Source organism: Primulina eburnea, chromosome 9, assembly GCF_022965805.1.
Source record: "Primulina eburnea isolate SZY01 chromosome 9, ASM2296580v1, whole genome shotgun sequence".
Taxonomy (NCBI): Eukaryota; Viridiplantae; Streptophyta; class Magnoliopsida; order Lamiales; family Gesneriaceae; genus Primulina; species Primulina eburnea.
In genome coordinates, this window is record NC_133109.1 from 32,525,425 (window position 1) to 32,543,475 (window position 18,051).

The 18,051-nt window shown below is 34.4% G+C and overlaps 3 protein-coding genes and 1 long non-coding RNA gene across 5 annotated transcripts; 1 reads left to right on the forward strand and 3 right to left on the reverse strand.

Annotated features, from left to right (window-relative positions):
- Positions 1 to 3,163: 3,163 nt before the first annotated feature.
- LOC140841775 (uncharacterized) lies at positions 3,164 to 6,115 on the reverse strand. Its single transcript, XM_073209437.1, has 3 exons — positions 5,879 to 6,115; positions 5,372 to 5,530; positions 3,164 to 3,804 (listed from the first exon to the last, which is right to left on the reverse strand). The coding sequence occupies exons 2-3, from the start codon at positions 5,504 to 5,506 to the stop codon at positions 3,367 to 3,369; spliced, it is 573 nt and encodes a 190-aa protein (XP_073065538.1). The 5' UTR covers positions 5,507 to 5,530; positions 5,879 to 6,115; the 3' UTR covers positions 3,164 to 3,366.
- LOC140841776 (uncharacterized) lies at positions 6,028 to 7,973 on the forward strand. Of its 2 annotated transcripts, XR_012120270.1 has the most exons (4): positions 6,028 to 6,168; positions 7,584 to 7,729; positions 7,772 to 7,810; positions 7,848 to 7,973. It is a non-coding gene; the product is annotated as an uncharacterized lncRNA (long non-coding RNA). The 2 variants fall into 2 exon arrangements; XR_012120269.1 differs by having other exon boundaries at positions 7,772 to 7,869.
- A 3,570-nt stretch (positions 7,974 to 11,543) lies between these two features.
- On the reverse strand, positions 11,544 to 11,978 carry LOC140840906 (nuclear transcription factor Y subunit B-3-like). Its single transcript, XM_073208059.1, has 2 exons — positions 11,871 to 11,978; positions 11,544 to 11,717 (listed from the first exon to the last, which is right to left on the reverse strand). The coding sequence occupies exons 1-2, from the start codon at positions 11,976 to 11,978 to the stop codon at positions 11,544 to 11,546; spliced, it is 282 nt and encodes a 93-aa protein (XP_073064160.1).
- A 1,329-nt stretch (positions 11,979 to 13,307) lies between these two features.
- LOC140841777 (OVARIAN TUMOR DOMAIN-containing deubiquitinating enzyme 5-like) lies at positions 13,308 to 17,372 on the reverse strand. The gene is made up of 5 exons (XM_073209439.1): positions 16,581 to 17,372; positions 16,005 to 16,117; positions 14,607 to 15,198; position 14,502; positions 13,308 to 13,754 (listed from the first exon to the last, which is right to left on the reverse strand). The coding sequence occupies exons 2-5, from the start codon at positions 16,106 to 16,108 to the stop codon at positions 13,465 to 13,467; spliced, it is 987 nt and encodes a 328-aa protein (XP_073065540.1). The 5' UTR covers positions 16,109 to 16,117; positions 16,581 to 17,372; the 3' UTR covers positions 13,308 to 13,464.
- Between the last annotated feature and the right edge of the window lie 679 nt (positions 17,373 to 18,051).

An 18,051-nucleotide genomic window follows, 5' to 3' on the forward strand; every position in this document is an offset into this window, starting at 1 on the left:
AAAATAATTGCAACTCATTTATCCAGTGCTAAAAAGGGGGTGGGATGACAATTGGACTCACGAGGTTAGGATGAGATCTATTATCAAACGACATCGAGCGTTGTTTACCTGATTAACATAGTTTGTAGATTATTGTGTTAGTCCAATAGTTTATCTGGTACACATCAAAATGTTATAGTTGCGGGTCTTCACGTTATAAAAAAAAAATTTGAATGGGATTATTTCCCACTTTTAATTTTCATGAAGTTTTCCCGAGTTTATAGGATCAGAAGAAATAAATAAACAAAAATAGATTAACTGAAATAAAACTGAATTATCTCAATCCAGCGGTCTTCACTGGGGTGGATTTTGGCGAGTTGAGAAATTGTCAACCCAACCCACCTAATTTATGATGTAAGATGGAGTCCGACGGATCTAACTAATTCATTTTGACATATCTACTCAATGAGAAATAATCTTCGAAATGTAAATGGAAATGGCCAAATGAGTAAGTAAAATTTGAGTTATACTGACCTTCAGACAACCTGTTTCAATGACTGAGTTTAGCACTTTTGAGGAGAACACATCCTTCCCAAAATTTAATTGCACAATATTTATTTGTCTTGTTTTCCTTCTTACATTACCATTATAATTATAATTATAATTATTATTTATCTTGTATTATTTCTAAACTTTAAACTTTTTGAATTATTGAATTTGATGGGTTTTAAAAGTAATGTAAGTAACCCTCGAACAATTTTTCTTTAATCACTTGAACTATAACTTCAAATTGGGCCTTTCGTTTGGGCCGTTGCCTTTTCCTTTCTCCAGCTATATAATTGAGTATTATGAACTAATCGAAGATATATACATTCCAATTCAATTTCTCTTTTATATGTTTTGTCTGGAAATAGACTTCATCTTCCTTCCTACAATCTGTCCATAAAAAAAAAAATAGGTTAGTTCATCTTATTTGTTTTTGGTAATAAGATTATGTAGAGTTTGTATTTTCCGTATAATCGCACTCGTACTGAAAAATGTTAGTTGAGATTCTTTTTTTTTTATTTAACAGTAAACCTACAGCCACTACTCGTATGTGTACACTGCATAAAACAGGCTAAACAAAGTAGTCTGTAATCCATGTCAATCATGTAATTTATAATTTACCTAGATAAATTTTATGTGATCAGAATAACTCAAAAAAATATTGATAGAGAATAGAACCCGTGAATTGATGACAAGTACACCTATTTCACTAATGAGTAGGTCTCTTATGATACGGTCTCACGAATCTTTATCTATGAGATGAGTCAACTCTATCGATATTCACAATAAAAAGTAATACTTTTTCATGGATGACCCAAATAAAAGATCCGTCTCAAACAAGTTTTTGTCATCACTAATTTAGACATCCATGAGGATGTTAGTTGTGATTCTTGGTTTCATCTTGTGATTATATTAAAGCAATATCACCTCCATGAAAATCATTAAAACAATCTCAATTGGCATGACTCATATGTATACACACCAATTGTCCAATTGAAAAATAAAAAAAAAGGGTTTATAACGTCTAAAAAAGTAATTTCCAAAATTTTCTTTTTAAGGACAGCTCTGAACTGTGTTCACTTAATTTATTTAATTGTACAGAAGTAAAGTCAAATAAGATCCTCAAGTTCAAAATATTTACCATAAATACACACTTTACAGCACCAATTGACTTCAAGTCAACTAAATCCTTACAGCACCAATTGACTTGAAGATAACACACCAATTGAAATTTATTCAATTTTATAAACTGATGAATAAATAAATAAAATATTAGTTTAATATTTTCATTGTTGATCTCCCAAAATACAACATCAGATAAATATAAATTTCACATCCAAGAAAAACCATAGCTTATATACAAATATTAACATTAATAATCAAGCGGAAAAGAAGCCATGTGTAACAGCAAGACTCATGGACGATTTGGGTTCTTCAATGGCCAAAATCTTGAATAAATTCTGGTGACCCTTGATCGCCTTGTGATAACTGTCTCTAATTAAAGAATACGAATACCCTTTCAAAGTCTTCCCCAACACTCCCACACAAGACAAGAACTCAATATCTTCCCCACTTCTTCTCGAGATTTTTACCCTCCTTTCATATTCTTCTGCAACCAAAATTGCTATATCTGCCATTATTTCTTCTTCTTCTTCTTGACTATGGAGTACTTTTTATACTTTTGGCTGCTTCATTCCGATGATTTCTTGATATATATATATATATTTATACTGGGTCAGGGAAATTAATGGATAAGGTTGCCAGGTGCACCATGATATGTGGACGATAATTTTTTTTTAAATATTATAAAACTCAAATATTGTCACCTGCCACCGACCGACGCATGTTTTTCTTTTTTTTTTGGTCGCTTACTCTCGAATACCACGGGCCGGAAAGTAGCCATTAATTTTGACTATTAAATTATGCTGACTTTATAATTTATAGTGATTGCAATTATGTAAATTTTAATTTTTTTCAACTATTTTAAATAAACAACTTGATAAATTTCTTTGAAAAATTAATAAACATTCATGCAATTAAAATCGAGACTGATATTAGTTATATAACGGTATCTAATATTTTCAAAAATCAGAATTATATAAGATGGTGTTTTTTGAAAAATCAAAGTATTTTTAAAAATAAGATTCATAATATAAGAAATAAATAAGGGTCTTTCTTCCTCGGTTCCGAAGAATTTATATAGCGACACGTGTTAAAGTGAAATTAAAGTCACTCCTAATTTAATGTTTTGTATCTGTGGTCCATACGCCGCTTGTCATCTAAATCTTTATTGAAAAGGAGAAGGGACAGATGGATGATAACAAGCAAATGTGAACTAAAACGAAATGTTACAACTTAAATAATGTAGCATGTACAAGTACAATCAGCACATTGTAAGTTTTATATAGATTGATCCATTAATTTTTTAAATACTTATTTTAGGAGACCACGTATATTTGTTGAATAGATTTTTTGTGATACAATTTTATGAATCTTTGTTTGGAAAATAACGATTGTGGTTTTAATGTTGATAAAATTTTATTACTATTTATGTATCTTTCAAATCCACAGGTAAATATAATTTTTCGTATTTGTTAAATATAAATATAGAAAAACATTTATCAAAACGCTTGGGAAGTAATATTGAAGAAAATTAAATATCTCTCGAGGTTTAGTTTCCAATTGCAATTTAACCCTAATGAATATTAGGATTCACTTCTCATACACCAGAGTCTACAGCATGCTTGAGACATATTTCAAACGAAAACATAAATCCTAAATTCACCTCGCCAAGGCACAAAGTTGGTCTAGGTTATATTATTATTGTGGTTATATGTTAAATTACTTCTTCCTCTTCTTAGGTGGTTGGAGGTCTTCCTCCTCCTCGTCTTCATCGTCGTCCTCATCCTCTTTATCATCTTCTTCCTCAACGACTCCTTCCTCATCACCACCGTCTTCTGCATCTTCATCGTCATCTTCATCATCATCGCCGTCGTCATCATCATCCTCATCGGGATCGCCTCCATCCTCCGGTTCATCGTCTTCATCTTCACCATTTTCCTGAGCTCCGCTAGGTGGCCCTCCTCCGTGACCCTTTGTGGGGCCACTTTTGTTGCCGTTAGGGTCAGGGATTCTTTCATCATCCTCATCGTCGTCGTCATCACCTTCACCTTCACCATCTTCGTCTTCATCAGTATCCTTGTCCCCAGCATCGACTACCTCATCACCTTCACCATCTCCTCTCAGCTTAGGTTGGTTTTCCAATAGCTTCATGCATTCCTTAAATTTAGAAAAAAATTCCAAATAACAAAAAGTTATCAGAGTATCAACTTTTGCTCAGGAGATATATATTACAACTACGAGTCAATTTTTCAAAAATACAATAATCTTGTAACGATTACATGTGCAGCATGGCTTAATATTTAAACACAAGTATCATAATATGGCAGATGAAAAACATAAGTTACCATGTCATGAATGTGACACTTTTTTTTGAATGGAAATACAATACTTTCGATAGGCTTTACGGGAGTCCCTCTTGCTCCTTTATTCGATAAAATAAAATACTGTATGCTCCACGATAAATGGAAAAAAACTTGTGTGAGACGGTCTCACGGATCGTGTTTTGTGAGACTGATATCTTATTTGGGTAATCCATGAAAATTATTATTTTTTATTGTGAATATCGGTAGAGTTGATCCGTTTCACAGATAAAGATTCGTGAGACCGTCTCACAAGATATCTACTCATGATAAATATAGTTGTGTGTCGAAAACTTGAAATTAAACAAAGCCCAACGAACGACTAAATCACGAGGTTAGTATGCCATAGAATCGAACAAGTTATCAAATATCACGCTCAAGATCAAGATCAAGGTATAAAGAATCAAACCTCCTGGCAAAATTATTAAAATTGAGTTGATTATTATCATATTTGTGTTCGATATTATAAATTGGAGTCGAGCTCGAATACATCTAATTATTCATTCGCGAATTGAAACTAAAATTATTCTGATACATGACTCGTGCTTGATTTAGTTCGTTTGCATCCTACAAAAATAACTGACAAAAAATTGAGTAACAAATCCAATTTCAGTAGGGGCCCCTTCGGGCCTAACATTGAAGATATTTTTAGTTATTTAATTAACCCCAAAAAGTGGGCGATGTGTCCCATACCGAAAAAGTTCTTCTAGGAAAAAACATATTATTCTAATATCAGAATTATAATATAAATTTAGTCTGAAATAATCTTTATTATATTATAATGTTTGGCATATAAGGATCTTGTTTTGGAATATTCGAAATGGCCAGCTATCGTACAAAGGAAAAAAGTAATAAACCGAATAAAAATAAATGTAACCACATCTGCCGTCCATTGAACCGGCTATTTCGAATAACTAAACATAATTGAAGAATATGTTTTGGTCAAGTTCGTGTTAAATATTTTATAAAATAACTTATAAATTCCTACATGATATTTAAATTAAACACTTGGATAATAAATCGGAAAAAAAATGAATTTATAGAATAATATAGATATGAAATTTTGAAAATAATACCATCAAAGGATCTAAATCTCGAAAATCCTCCGTATAGAAAAAAAAAGGGAAGTAAAAATTGTGCTCATTTCTAACAGATTTGACTCAAAAACAATAAATAAACAAGATATTTGGACAATTATAGAAAAGCCATTTCACTGCGAATTATGCTTAAATAAAGGGGTAATCAAAATATGCACAAAAATTAAAAATTTCTTCTTTTGATTTAGCTGCTTCAACACGGTAAAAAAAATAATTTCTTATAGATAAAATTAATAAATAAGACAAAGGTAAAGTGAGATCTGGTACCTGACTAAGGCCTAAAAGCTGAGATTTAACCAGGGCAGAAACCAGCAAAGCCACCAACCACGCTTCACCACACATTAGCACGCTCTGCTTAATCATAGTTATCTCGGCCACTGTACCGCAGTTAATCTTCTCCATGACTAAAACCACAACAAAACCCACCTACGAAATACTGACCGTTAGATCTACCAAGATTACTGACCAGAAATATCTCTATAATAATAATAATAATTAAAAATAGGTAATCGGCGAAGAAGACAGAGCACCACTTTCCAATGATATAATTTTAGCTGATTCGTCGATTTCATGGAACGAGAAAAACCTAGCGTCAGTAAAATTACTGCGAAAACTTGAAATCGAGTAAAATAATTTCACACGAGATTTCTGCTTCGCAGTCGAAAATTTGAGAAATCATGACAAATTATACAAAGATCTGAGTATATCGAGCTGAAATTAAAGCAAAAAACTAAATATTATGAGTTAAATTCAGGGTTTATGGAGAATTCTTACCCGGAGTGCGCAGATCTGAGGTTTGATTGAGGAGATCTAAGGGTTTAGAGAGCTAAAAGTCGGAGTAAGCAGATATCAGAGCCAGCTTTCATTCTGGACCGTCCGATCAAGCAGAGAAAACTACAGAGACAGGAAGATGTAATTATATTATTGTATCTGCAGGAAAAGAAGCTCGGTGTTGTGGTGATTCTGGGTGAGCTGACCGTAATCTTCCCAGAGGAGAATCGGGCAGCGTTAAAAACAAGCGAGATGGGCAAAATATCCTGGAGTAAAAGCTGCCCGTTGATTAGGTATGGGTTACAGGTGCATAAGTTTGTTTTATTTATTAATTATTAATTTCATCAGTTTTCACTTGGACTTTCCTTTTCTTTTAGTAAACACGACTTATAAATTTAACTTGATAGGACGCATATATTTAATTGTAATACAATTATTCAGATATACTCGATAAGTTAAATGTAGATGATATATGATATAGAAACTAGAAATATTTTCTCAAAGAAATTATAATTTCTACATCCAAATTACCATCCAAATGTGGTCGTAAAAAAAATTTGAAGTTTAATTATAATTATATACCAATGATGCAAGATTTTTTTTTATTAAAACATGTATGATACCCTCTCTGATTTTGTTAACAAATTTCCAAATTGTTAAATATTTTACATTAGTTGGATTAAGTTCTTTCGAGTTGAATTTATTGACTTGGTCGATCCTCTCTCTTGAGCTAGTTTTTGGGATGAGGTTATGATCAAGTCTCGATCTTAGCATGATATTAGATACATGTTCCAATTCTGATTAATGTCCGCCGTTATTCATCTGTCATATATGGAACAAACCATGTGTAAAGAGTAGGAAGCAACAACAGTCAACAAAAGATAAAAACTTTTAACACAACTCGGGACTTGTATAATAAACAAGATGACAACTTTAGCTACTTGATTATGATTATCTTATGTGTTAAATATACTTTCGGGAGGGATCCTAATTTCAGGTGCATTTGCATACTTTGACTACTACTAATCATAAATATGTAACATTAGAAAACCAAAAGTTTCCTCCACATTCCATTTAGTCCAGATTGAAAGTAGGAAGACTCCATCTTGATCACAAAAAAATTCTGCCATTGGCCAAATCAAGAAATCATTGAAACCACTGGTTATAATTTATACCAAATTACTAAGATCACAAATCATCATTGAAATAAAATATTAGATCAAATAAACAAAATGGTAAATGAGCTCAGAGCTGAAGCCAGCTCTATCTGTGGATCCAATACACAAGTGAAATGGCCAATCTAAAATCACGAGTAGTAGTCAGCACTCTCAACAGCAGGACCAGAGTACCAGAAAGGAATCAGCCTCGAAGCTGTAGCTTACGAGTAAAGCTGAAGGTAGATTCCTATTTCCATGAAGAACTTGATAAAAACCAGACGTGGGGGTGACAAGAATGTTTACTCCAAGTGGTAGATACCTTGACCCCGGTTTATCGAGAAGTAACACTGGATCTTATGTTACCAAATTCCGGTTCAGTAGACACAAAATTATAATTTACTTTTGCAACACAGAGATACGGGTGCTCTGAAACTCAAACGAATGTCCATTTACCGAAATATAAAATCAATAGCAATTAATCACGAATAACTACTTCTAGCCCAAGAAATTTAGTACCTGAAAGTTATCGCAGTTCAAATGAACTGAAACAGAACTGAGAGTGGAGAATGCAAAAGCACCAAGTTGCTTGGATGGAATGAAATCTTTTTCGACTGTAATTGCGGTGGATTCCAAATACATGCCCCCCATCAACCCAACCGAGAGACCGAGAGAGGATAAAGTAAGAGTGCTCGAAAATGTTGATTTGTATAAATAGACTCCATATTTATATATCACGTAGTTTGCAGCTTTTGTGACAAGGTTCACGTAATCAGAACAAGTATCAAGAACTCATCCAAAGATTTATAACGAAGCAGACAAAAACAAAAGTACCCGGTGGAATCTGGTAGCAAACCTTCGCCACGACGACCAAGCAAAGATTCACTGAAATGTACGCAGTTCCTTTTTTGGCGGAGGAGAAATCAATATCAGGTACACATACAATTGGAGCCAAAAGATCACAGAAATGACTCCAATTTTAGCGAGTTTGAAATGTGTTATATATATTAGTTAGTTAATAATAAATAAAAGAAGTTAAAAATGTAAAATGAGGATTTCAGTCCACATCAGTTTCAGTTTATTTAACTCACATATTATTTATTGCACACTTTTGTTTTATTTTACTTAAATAATTAAATATTCGAATTCAAGTTTTATAATAAATAAAAAGATACTATCAAACCTATTCGCCCCATCTCCGTTCCTGGGCATACCAAAAATAATTTTGGGAGTACACACGGACAAGAAGATCGATGTTTGTTGAATCTGTCAGCAACAATCTTATTGAGTTAGGAAGAAGTTTGGTCCATGTTATTTTTCATTATCTCATCATACAAACCAAACCACGGACGAGCGAATAACAAATTCGATATCTTTTACGCAACATATTATATAAGAGTGTTGTTAAAAGAGAGACGAATTACAGACGTGTATTTCCCATAAAGTCCGCAGTTCGATTCAACACATACTTATTGCACGTTTATGTGAATATAAAGAATAATGAACTAATGCATACAAAATATTACCAATTTGAAGCTCCTAAAACCGCAAATTCTGTTAAATAGTCAATAAATTAGTCTCATCTCCCACACAAAACAAACTATCAACGAAAGGGAAATGAATTGGCAACCAGCTCAATGTATACGCGGTTGAAAGCCACAAAAGCTGTATTCAGTTTCTATACTTTTGAAGGCTCGGAAAGGGGGCCCTTGAAAGCTAACATCAATTCTTTAGCATCATCCTCGAACCTCAAAATATACCTCTCCATAAACTTCTCACCAGACATGCATAACATAGTTGAAACACTAGGTAATCTTTTTACAAGCGTCTTCGATTTCACCACTTGCAAAACTCTATGTCGAGGTAATATTCTCTTCTCCATGCTATACATCAAAATACATGGCGAACCAACAATCACGGATTTGTTGAGCATAAGAGTGTTCAAGAAGAACTCGATTCCACATCTTAATCGTGTTTCTGACGATTTGAAGAGATTGGGTGACTTGATAATCATTTTTGAACATTCCAATTTGGAAAAACTGAAGCTTTGAAACACTTCGTACTTCTTATGGAGAGTCTCAGCGCGATTACCATAACAAGCACGAACACCGTGAACCAACATTCTTGAACCCATAACAAATCCCAGTTCGGTAACTCTTGAAATAAGAGATTTGAGTTTGCTTTCACCACCAAAAAAGAGCCGTGGCTCATTCTTCAAAAGGACGACCAATTGAGATCCGACAATACCACAACTTTCCAAATATTTGACGCTAGATAACAATTTTGATTCAGCCCCAATCACCCAAGAGTACCTCGAAAGGATACGAACCAGGTCATCATTAATGTTACATTTACTGCTCTCCGGTAGGTTAAGCTCAAGAATTTTTTTGATGAGCTCGATGACAGGCTTCAGCCTTTTATTCAAACTGCTACTGAGAAGCATCGGGTTCTTGGAAATGAACATAGCGAGATGAGGTCTAGGGACGCCAAGTTCTTGAAAATATACCAACTTTGGTTTGAGAATCTTTTCAACATCTAATAGAAGAAGCTTAGGATGAATATAAAGCAATGATCTGATTTGAGTGTCTGAAAAGCCATGAGTTTTGAGAAAATCAATAGCCGCTTGAGGTTTGTTATAGGATTTGACATGTGAAAAGCGGCTAGTAATGGTAAGAGCTCTCTGTTTGGGACTCTTCAAAAAGTCAGTCAAAAAATTAAATAAAGCACGGTTTTCTGAATTTGAGCGTGGGGTTGATGAGTAGGTGCGGTTCAAAGAGAAAGAGAATAAAAAATCAATCAATGGGGAAAGTGGGTTGGTGGGGTTCGAGTGGAAATTGCGAAAATAGGAAGAAAAACGTGAGTGACAGCGGAGGGTGAACATGATCTATGGATTTATTTTAAACTTTCAAGGAGCTAGAGTATTTAGATTTAAACAGGTAATGAATTGTTATCGATGCCAGACATGACTATCCTAAACATTTCTAAGCTCGGTATAAAGAAGCTGAATCTAAGTATTTCTTATTTCGAGGACAGGGAAAGCAGACCAGCAGTAAATTAGATAAGAAAATGAAACAGAGAGATCAAGATGGACTCAACTCTCAACAGATGCGCAATACCTGTTGGCCACCTGAACAATCAAAATTACGAAAAAACCAAAATCAGTTTGAACGTCCAAGAATTCACCAAAATCCAAAATATCCAATCTCAGCTGCACTGAATACAAGGACCATATAAACACTGAATCTATTGGATATAGTTTAAACGAAGTTATGAAGATTACAAATCATAACTGGAATAAAATATTAAACTAAATAAACAAATTGGTAAATGAGCTTAGTGTTAGAGTAGGATTTTCTCGCAGAACCAATACATTAGCAGCGAGGCCATTTCTAAAATCCTCAGTTGGTAAGTCAGTATTCTGATCGTAGGACCAGAATACCAGTAAGGAATCAGCCTCAAAGCTGTAGTTTATGAATACAGCGGAAGTGCCCATTCCTACTTCCTTGAAGAACTTAAGGAAAACCATAGACGGTGTTGACAAGGACTAGTACTCCAAGTGGTGGACACCTTGACCCCAGTTCATCAAGAACAGTAGTTTATCCTCGCTTAACAAAATCGGGTTCAGTAGACACAAAATTATAATTAATTTTACCAGACAGAGTTACCAGTACAGAGTGATTTAATCACAATTTTCTTAAAACAGGATCAAAGGTGCTTTGAAACTCAAATTAACGTCCTTTTGCCGACATATAATGGTAAAAATCAAAAGCAACAAATCACAAATAACCACTTTAAGCCGAATTAGTACCTGAAAGTTATCACATTTTAAATGAACTGAAACAGAACTGAGAGCGCAGAACATAAAAACACAGATTATAAAGTAAGAGTGCTAGACGAAGTACAGATTAGATATACTCCATATTTATAGGCTTTGTGAAAGTTCAAGTGATCAGAACAAGTCTCGAAACCACTGCCTAGAATCACCAAAATCCAGAATTTTACCCTAAGAAACCCGGATAAAAAAAAGCCCAAATATTTTTCAATAGAAGGATTAATAGACAAAAATGCAGCAGCTTACTACGCCAAATTCAAGAACTCATCCGAAGAAATTCAGAAACAGCAAATGAAAGTACCTGTAAATGATTAAACAGTAATGGAATTTGGAGGTACACCTTCGCCGCGACGACCGAGCAAAGTTGGCCCTTTTAGAGGAGGATAAATGAATTTGAGGTAAAATTGCAATTGGAGCCCACAAGATCATAGAAATCGTATATTGGCCTCTTCCCTTTGTTGTATTGGGATTACCGACAAAAATATTGAAAGGAAAGAATTCAAATTGCTATATTTTAGGAAATAATCTTTTAATTATATTAATTAATTATAAAAAAAAATATAAAGGTAGGGATTTCAAAACAATTGAGATGAATTTAAATTCTACATTTAAAATACTCGTACAGTTCATATTAACTGATTTATATATTTCTCATTTAAAATAAAAAAATCTAATATCCAATTCATTCAACCACGTTGTTCTTTTCCCCCTCAGCACTTTCCCTATACTTGTTGAGGTAATCTTTCAAGGGTCCAACATAATTCTCAAATCCAAGTGTTGTCATAGCACGCAAGAGATCGTCACCGTTTATGGTCTTTCTCTTTTCCCTTCGACATTTATCCATCCGATGCTTCGCCTATAAAAAAATTCGACAGTGCACCTAGATCAGATCATCAGACCTGTATGATCATACAACAGATAATCAGAGTTCATTGAAAAAGATTGATAAGTGGTTACCCGTGACGAAGTTAATGAATTCGGAGACACATTCTTGCACAGTGTGCATTACTTCTTTGGAAATCTTGGCATTTGCAGTGAGGGATTTCTTCATGATCCGGCTTACATTCGCAATAATGGGGAGGAAGCCGTCTTGTTTCTTGGTACATGCAAGTGCCATTGAGGTATTATTTTGTATTCTTTTACCTGTCATGGTCTCATGGAGGAGGAAGAAATAAAAAACTAAACATAAATAATTGTAATCCAACTTTTGGAAAATTGGAGATGATTTTAGGGTTTATATAAGATATATTCATACATAAACGAGAAGAAGAGCCAAAGATTTAAAATAAAAATTAGTATAAACAAATAAGAAGCTAGCAATACAAAAGAGTGGAAAGGCTGTTTTAATTTGATGATGACTCCTGAAATTTAAAAAAATAAATTGATAATTGGTGGGTTAAAAATAAGATTGACCCACATGTAATAAAGAATAAAAATTTAATCGTTTATTACCGTGAATAAGAAATGGGAAATAAACCACTATATTATTTTCCTGTAAGTTTGAGGTTAGAAGAATTTGATATTGGATTCATGAATGACAAGCCCAAAAATAAGCCCATCGGGTCAAGATAGTGATTCGAGCTAAGCCCAAATGGGATGTAGTGGTGGACCTAATATTCCTTATGCTTCTGATTGGTGCAGTGGAAATACACGGAACAACAAGGCAACAGGTCCTAGCGGGTTGATTCCATCCCAATGATCCAAATTTAACCACACATACATGAGGTCCACTAATTATTTTAAAATCACATATGTGTGTGAATATTATTCATCCAAATCATGTGAAGACAATGTCCCACATGTAGCATCGACTTAACCCAAATGAAAGGGAAAAGATCAAATTCATTTGTAATTTTCCTAGAAAATTAAATTGACATCCTTTGATTTGTCGGCAAAGATTTCTCATTTGATATACATTACATATGAAGGTAACGATATTCGAATCGGTATCCATCATCGCTTAGATTTTTGTTTTTTTCCATTTAAATTTGTACTTGGGTGCATGAAACTTTTTGAAAATTTAATAAACAATTGTAGTATTTAATAAAAATTAAAATAGAATTGGGTCCGCGTCTCAGAAACTTTGATATTCGACAAAATTTCTATAAATTAATAATATTGATCGTAAAATTTTATTAATTTAGAGATGTTTTAATTATCCATAAATGAATAATTTATTATTTTAAATAATATTTTTTATTCAAGTAACATAAATTTAATTACATAAAACTTAGATATTGTTATTTACGCTTCATTTTATAAATAAATTTTATACATTAAAGACGGACACAGGAAGCTGTAACCTAGGTGTTGCTTAGCCGTATCAACCAATAAATCCTATGGCCTGCTTTTACAGCTCTCATTGTTCCTTTCAAAACTAGTTATAGTTTGCCACCCACGAAAAATGAACTATCTCCATGATTTTCACCTAGTGATTCGGTCATGCTGAGTTAAATAAATTTGTATTACTTCTCTACCATAAAATACATGACCAAGTAAAAATAGTAGTTTGTGAAAAAAAGTCTGCAACAATAAGAAAAAGAATGGCTAAAGAAACAGGATAACAGTAAGTTAGCTTCAACTCAAGCATGGCTAAATAGCGACTATTGAGTCGTAGCGGGAACAATAGAATTATAGTGCTCACCAAGCCCAAAAGCATGCCTGTGAAACGACAGTAGAATACTCGACTTTGACGATGAGCCGGTTCCGTTGCTTTGCTTGTATTCCTTCCCCATTTCTACAGCAGGAAAAGATCCTGAATATATCATGATATGTTTCTTTAAACAATGGGTTAGAGCACCGAGCTCTAGTTGTCCTCCCCATGCCGCAGTAGACTCGACGTCCCTGCAATATTTTTCAAACCTCTCAATAATGGAATCTGCAGATTCTCCATCTGCAGCATTCCAAGGTTGTAAATGGCGGGAGGCGGCGGCGGGGCGGTCGGTGACCGCCTACCGCCTCGGCCGCCTAGGCAGTGCCCAGGCGGTGCCTAGGCGGTTGAAATTTTTTAAGTAATTTTTTATAGATAATCATGCAATATAATCATTTTTATGTAAAATGTGCAATTAAATAATGTTTAAGCACAAAATATAATATCATCTAGATAATGTTCCAACTCCGGTTGTTTATCTTTTTCTGCCATTAATCTTCAACAATAAATCAATAATAAAATAATAAATTAATAATAGTAAAAAAATTGATTTTTGAAATCACAAAATCTGAAATCTTATAAAAAAAGTATGATAAATAATAAATATGCAATGCTTAACCTAAAATCTAAATATTCTGACTTCCGGCGGCGGCGGCGAGCGGCGGGAAGTGGCAGATTGTGTGTGGACTGTGGTGGTTGAGAGTTGAGAGTTGAGAGATGAAGTGAAAATAAAAAATAAAATAAAGAAAGAGGTGTGTTAGGGTTTTAATATTTAAAACTAGTTGACTTTGACTTGGTTTTAAAATTGTTGACTAAGTTTTAAAAATTGTTGACTAGGTTTTTTAAAATTGTTAACTACTGCCTCGCCCGCCTGCTGGCCGCCTCGCCCGCCTCGACCGCCTGCTCGCCGCCTCGACCGCCTGATGGCCGCCTCGACCGCCTGATGGCCGCCTCGACCCGCCTACTCGCCGCCTCAACCCGCCTCGACACCCTCGACCCGCCTCGACAGCCGCCTCATGCATAGGCGGTGCGGTCGAGGGCCGCCTACCGCCTAGGCACCGCCTAGGCGGCCGCCTCGACCGCCATTTAGAACACTGCAGCATTCTCGGAGTGAAAAAAGGGTAGAAAATCTGATGCATTTTTCCGCATATAACTAGCCACCATTTCCCGAAGTTCTTGGTAAGTACAAGGAGAGGAGCCTCCAGAACAAAGGGCTAATTGGTCCTCAACAGCTCGGTAGAGACAATGGCCGTCGGCTTTTATTTCATTGACCGTAAATCCAAGGGGTTCGAGTTTCCGTTCTAACTTCTCGTCTTCAATAATTTGATCATTTACAATCAGGCTCTGCTCTTCTTGAATTCTACGTTCCCTGGCTGCCTCCTCTTGGGCTCTTTTTTCACGTCTTTTTGCGTGCTTATTTGGTTTTGGCGACTGCTCGGCTTGATTCGTGACCGAAACCCCGGCAATCGCGTTCACAAGATTGTCGATATCTCCCTTCTGTTTATCTGTATTGCCATTGTAGCCTAACGAAGCCAATTCCTTAGCTTGTGCTTCTTTAAGCTTTGTTGAAAGTCTAGATATCTCTTCATCAACTTGCTTCTTCTTGGCTTTCTGTTCGGCCTTGCTACCTTTTGCCGAGGCCTTTTTTAATGCAACTTCTTTGTTCTGTAGATCATTGGTCTCTTTTCTGCAATTCAACAAATTCCACTTGAGCTCATACCAAATTTCAGTGTCCAAAAAAAACATAATCAAAGAGCTCTTTGATGGTCAACAATTGTAACAATCATCTAATTCAAAGCTTCAGAGATTTAATACACAGCAATAGCAACTAGAGCAAGAAAATATTGCAACCAAATCTACCAGATACCAAACAAATCAGCCTCCAGTTCTGATGGAAATAATTCAATAACTACATCAATTCATTTCACCCATTTATAGAAAGGGTTCGGGGAGAATACTTTCATTTCCAAAGCAAAAAAGTGTCTTTGTTTCTTTTTCTTTCCTATGTTTTCCATTTCTCACTTATTGTTTGTTTAGGCCTGAAACTATGTGACTGGTGGAAAGGCGATCTAGTGATACTTCAACAAAGGATTATCCAAGTAAAACGCAACATGAGTTATAGGAAGAAAACAAGGAAACAAATAGCAAACACAAGGAATTTGGATAAATTGGTTCGAAAATCCAAATTAAATTGGGTGTGGATAAAGGCAACGAGTTGATCCATTACACGAGATTTATTATTCATGACATTGATATCATCCAAAATCATTGAGAGGTAATTAATTCATTAAGTTTATTCATGAAATATTTATCATATCTATGAGATTAAATCTTGGGTCGTTGCAAAGTATAAAAAACCAGTGAGATTATGGAAGTAGATATTCTCGCATTTATTACCACTGAACTATTCGTTCTTTAAAAGAAACAAGTTAGAAAAAACAATTTAAATATGAAGATGCATCCATGAGCGTGTGTGGCTGTGTGTACATGCACCTGTGTCTGGAAAGCATCTCTTCACGAGTTTCTTGCTTCTCTGGAACTGCATTTTCTGAAACCTCCTCGGACATTGTATCTTCCTCTGTAGTTGTATCTGCCATTTATCTATCCTGAAATCCAGGTGTTCAATCAATATTGGGAGAAATTTACATCAATCAAGATTTCAAGGCTAACACAAAAGAGGAGAGTAAAAAAAAAAAGAGAGAATAAGAACATGAAAAAAGAGAGAATAAGAACATGAAATGCCAAAAATTAAATTAGTTTAAGAACACAAATTGGTCTTGGATGTAAAAAGGGTGTGATTGGATCTGAATAATGAGTTTGTAAGTTATGCAACATCTCCAACATAATCGATATCACTTGTTAAAGACATATCAAGATCAACTCCAGATATTCGTCTAGATTAGTATCGGGTGGATACAATCCAATCTTACAGAAAAAACCTTCGTTTAAAAATGAAATTTCATTATTATTTACGGCGTTCTAACCATCCATTTCACATGAACTAAATATTTAGCATCTAACTAACTTCATAGGGCACTCGGAATAACAAACAAAATCAAAGAAACATACCAAAATATAACTCATCAACAAAGGTCCACCCATCGATTTTCAGCAAGCAAGCACAGAACTCTTCGTATGCTTTTACAACTCGACATGCTTACTAATTTTCTACATCTCCAATCTTTTCTCCTTAGCTCACATTCAAACAAGATCATGATAAAGATCTTTTAAGAAATGAAGATGTTTGTACGCATAATTACACTTGAGAAATTACAAAGGAGAGTTACATGTCAGAGAAATTTAGGCAGAAAAATTTTTAGGAGCTTTTCAGTTTACATAGCAATAAACACAATATTGCATCACTTTTCTGGTAACCAGAATGAAACTTCCACTGACAATTTTAGTAAAACATATTAGAACTCGGTTCACATAGTAATGCACCAAAGTAAACAATATGACAACATGAGAAGTCAAAATCGACTATGCAGAACAACGAAAATTAAAAAGGACCAGTGACAAAACAGAAATTTAAACTACCACTCAGTGAACAACAAAGGCCGTAAAGGTTGCCAATTCAAGAACTACAAAATAAGGCCCGCACCGGCGTTAATAAGATAATTCAACAGATACCAACAAAAGATCAAATCTTTTTCTTTTTTCCTGAATTAAGTCGAGCTTAGCCCACATCATAGGATGAGTACAACATTAAAATTTCCACTAAAACCCGATAAAGAAAAGCCATATAGCAACCGAATATCGAGGTGGTTAAGGCCATGTAAACAGCAACAGATGAAAAACAGACCCAGAGAGTAAAGTTTTCAACTCTATTCTTGCAATATATACAGATATGCACGGATAAATACACACACATATACACACAGACAAAGTGTTACAAAGAGAAAGGGAGACGAAGACAAAGTATAACCTGACTTATAAGCAAGACGTCAGCCGCTTTTAGAGAGAAGTAGAATGGGGATGGGAAAAGGGTTTGGTCTTATGAAATCGCCTGATTTCTTTTTTCCTTTCTATTCAATTTTCTATATTTCCTTATTCAGAAAAAACACCTTACAACTCGTTTGGAAAAAATTTCACTCGACACCCTACAAAAAGTTTGCTTCTTGCTAACTCATTTTATACAATTTTCATGCTAAAACCCAATAGTTTGGAATCTAGATTATTTTTCTCAGATTATCCTTCGCTCGTATGATAAATTATAACAATTTTTTAGAATGTTTGCGAGTAACAAAACTTATACCTAAATTTTATCGACTACTTATTTCAAGCTACTGTAATAATCATTTTTTGCAAGGAATAATGATTTTTCGAAAGTTGATATACATATATTAGTATAGATCCTTGTTTAATATTTTTTTTCTGATATTTAAATTTTTTTTAGTTATTAAAAGCTAATTAAAATATTTAAGTAAAGTCAGTAAAAGAATTAATGTTATAAGTTTTTACACAATAAGGATCAACGTTTAATCATTCATTCAAAAATGTGACTTTTTTTGTGGCTGACTTACAATTCAGTAGTTTTTTT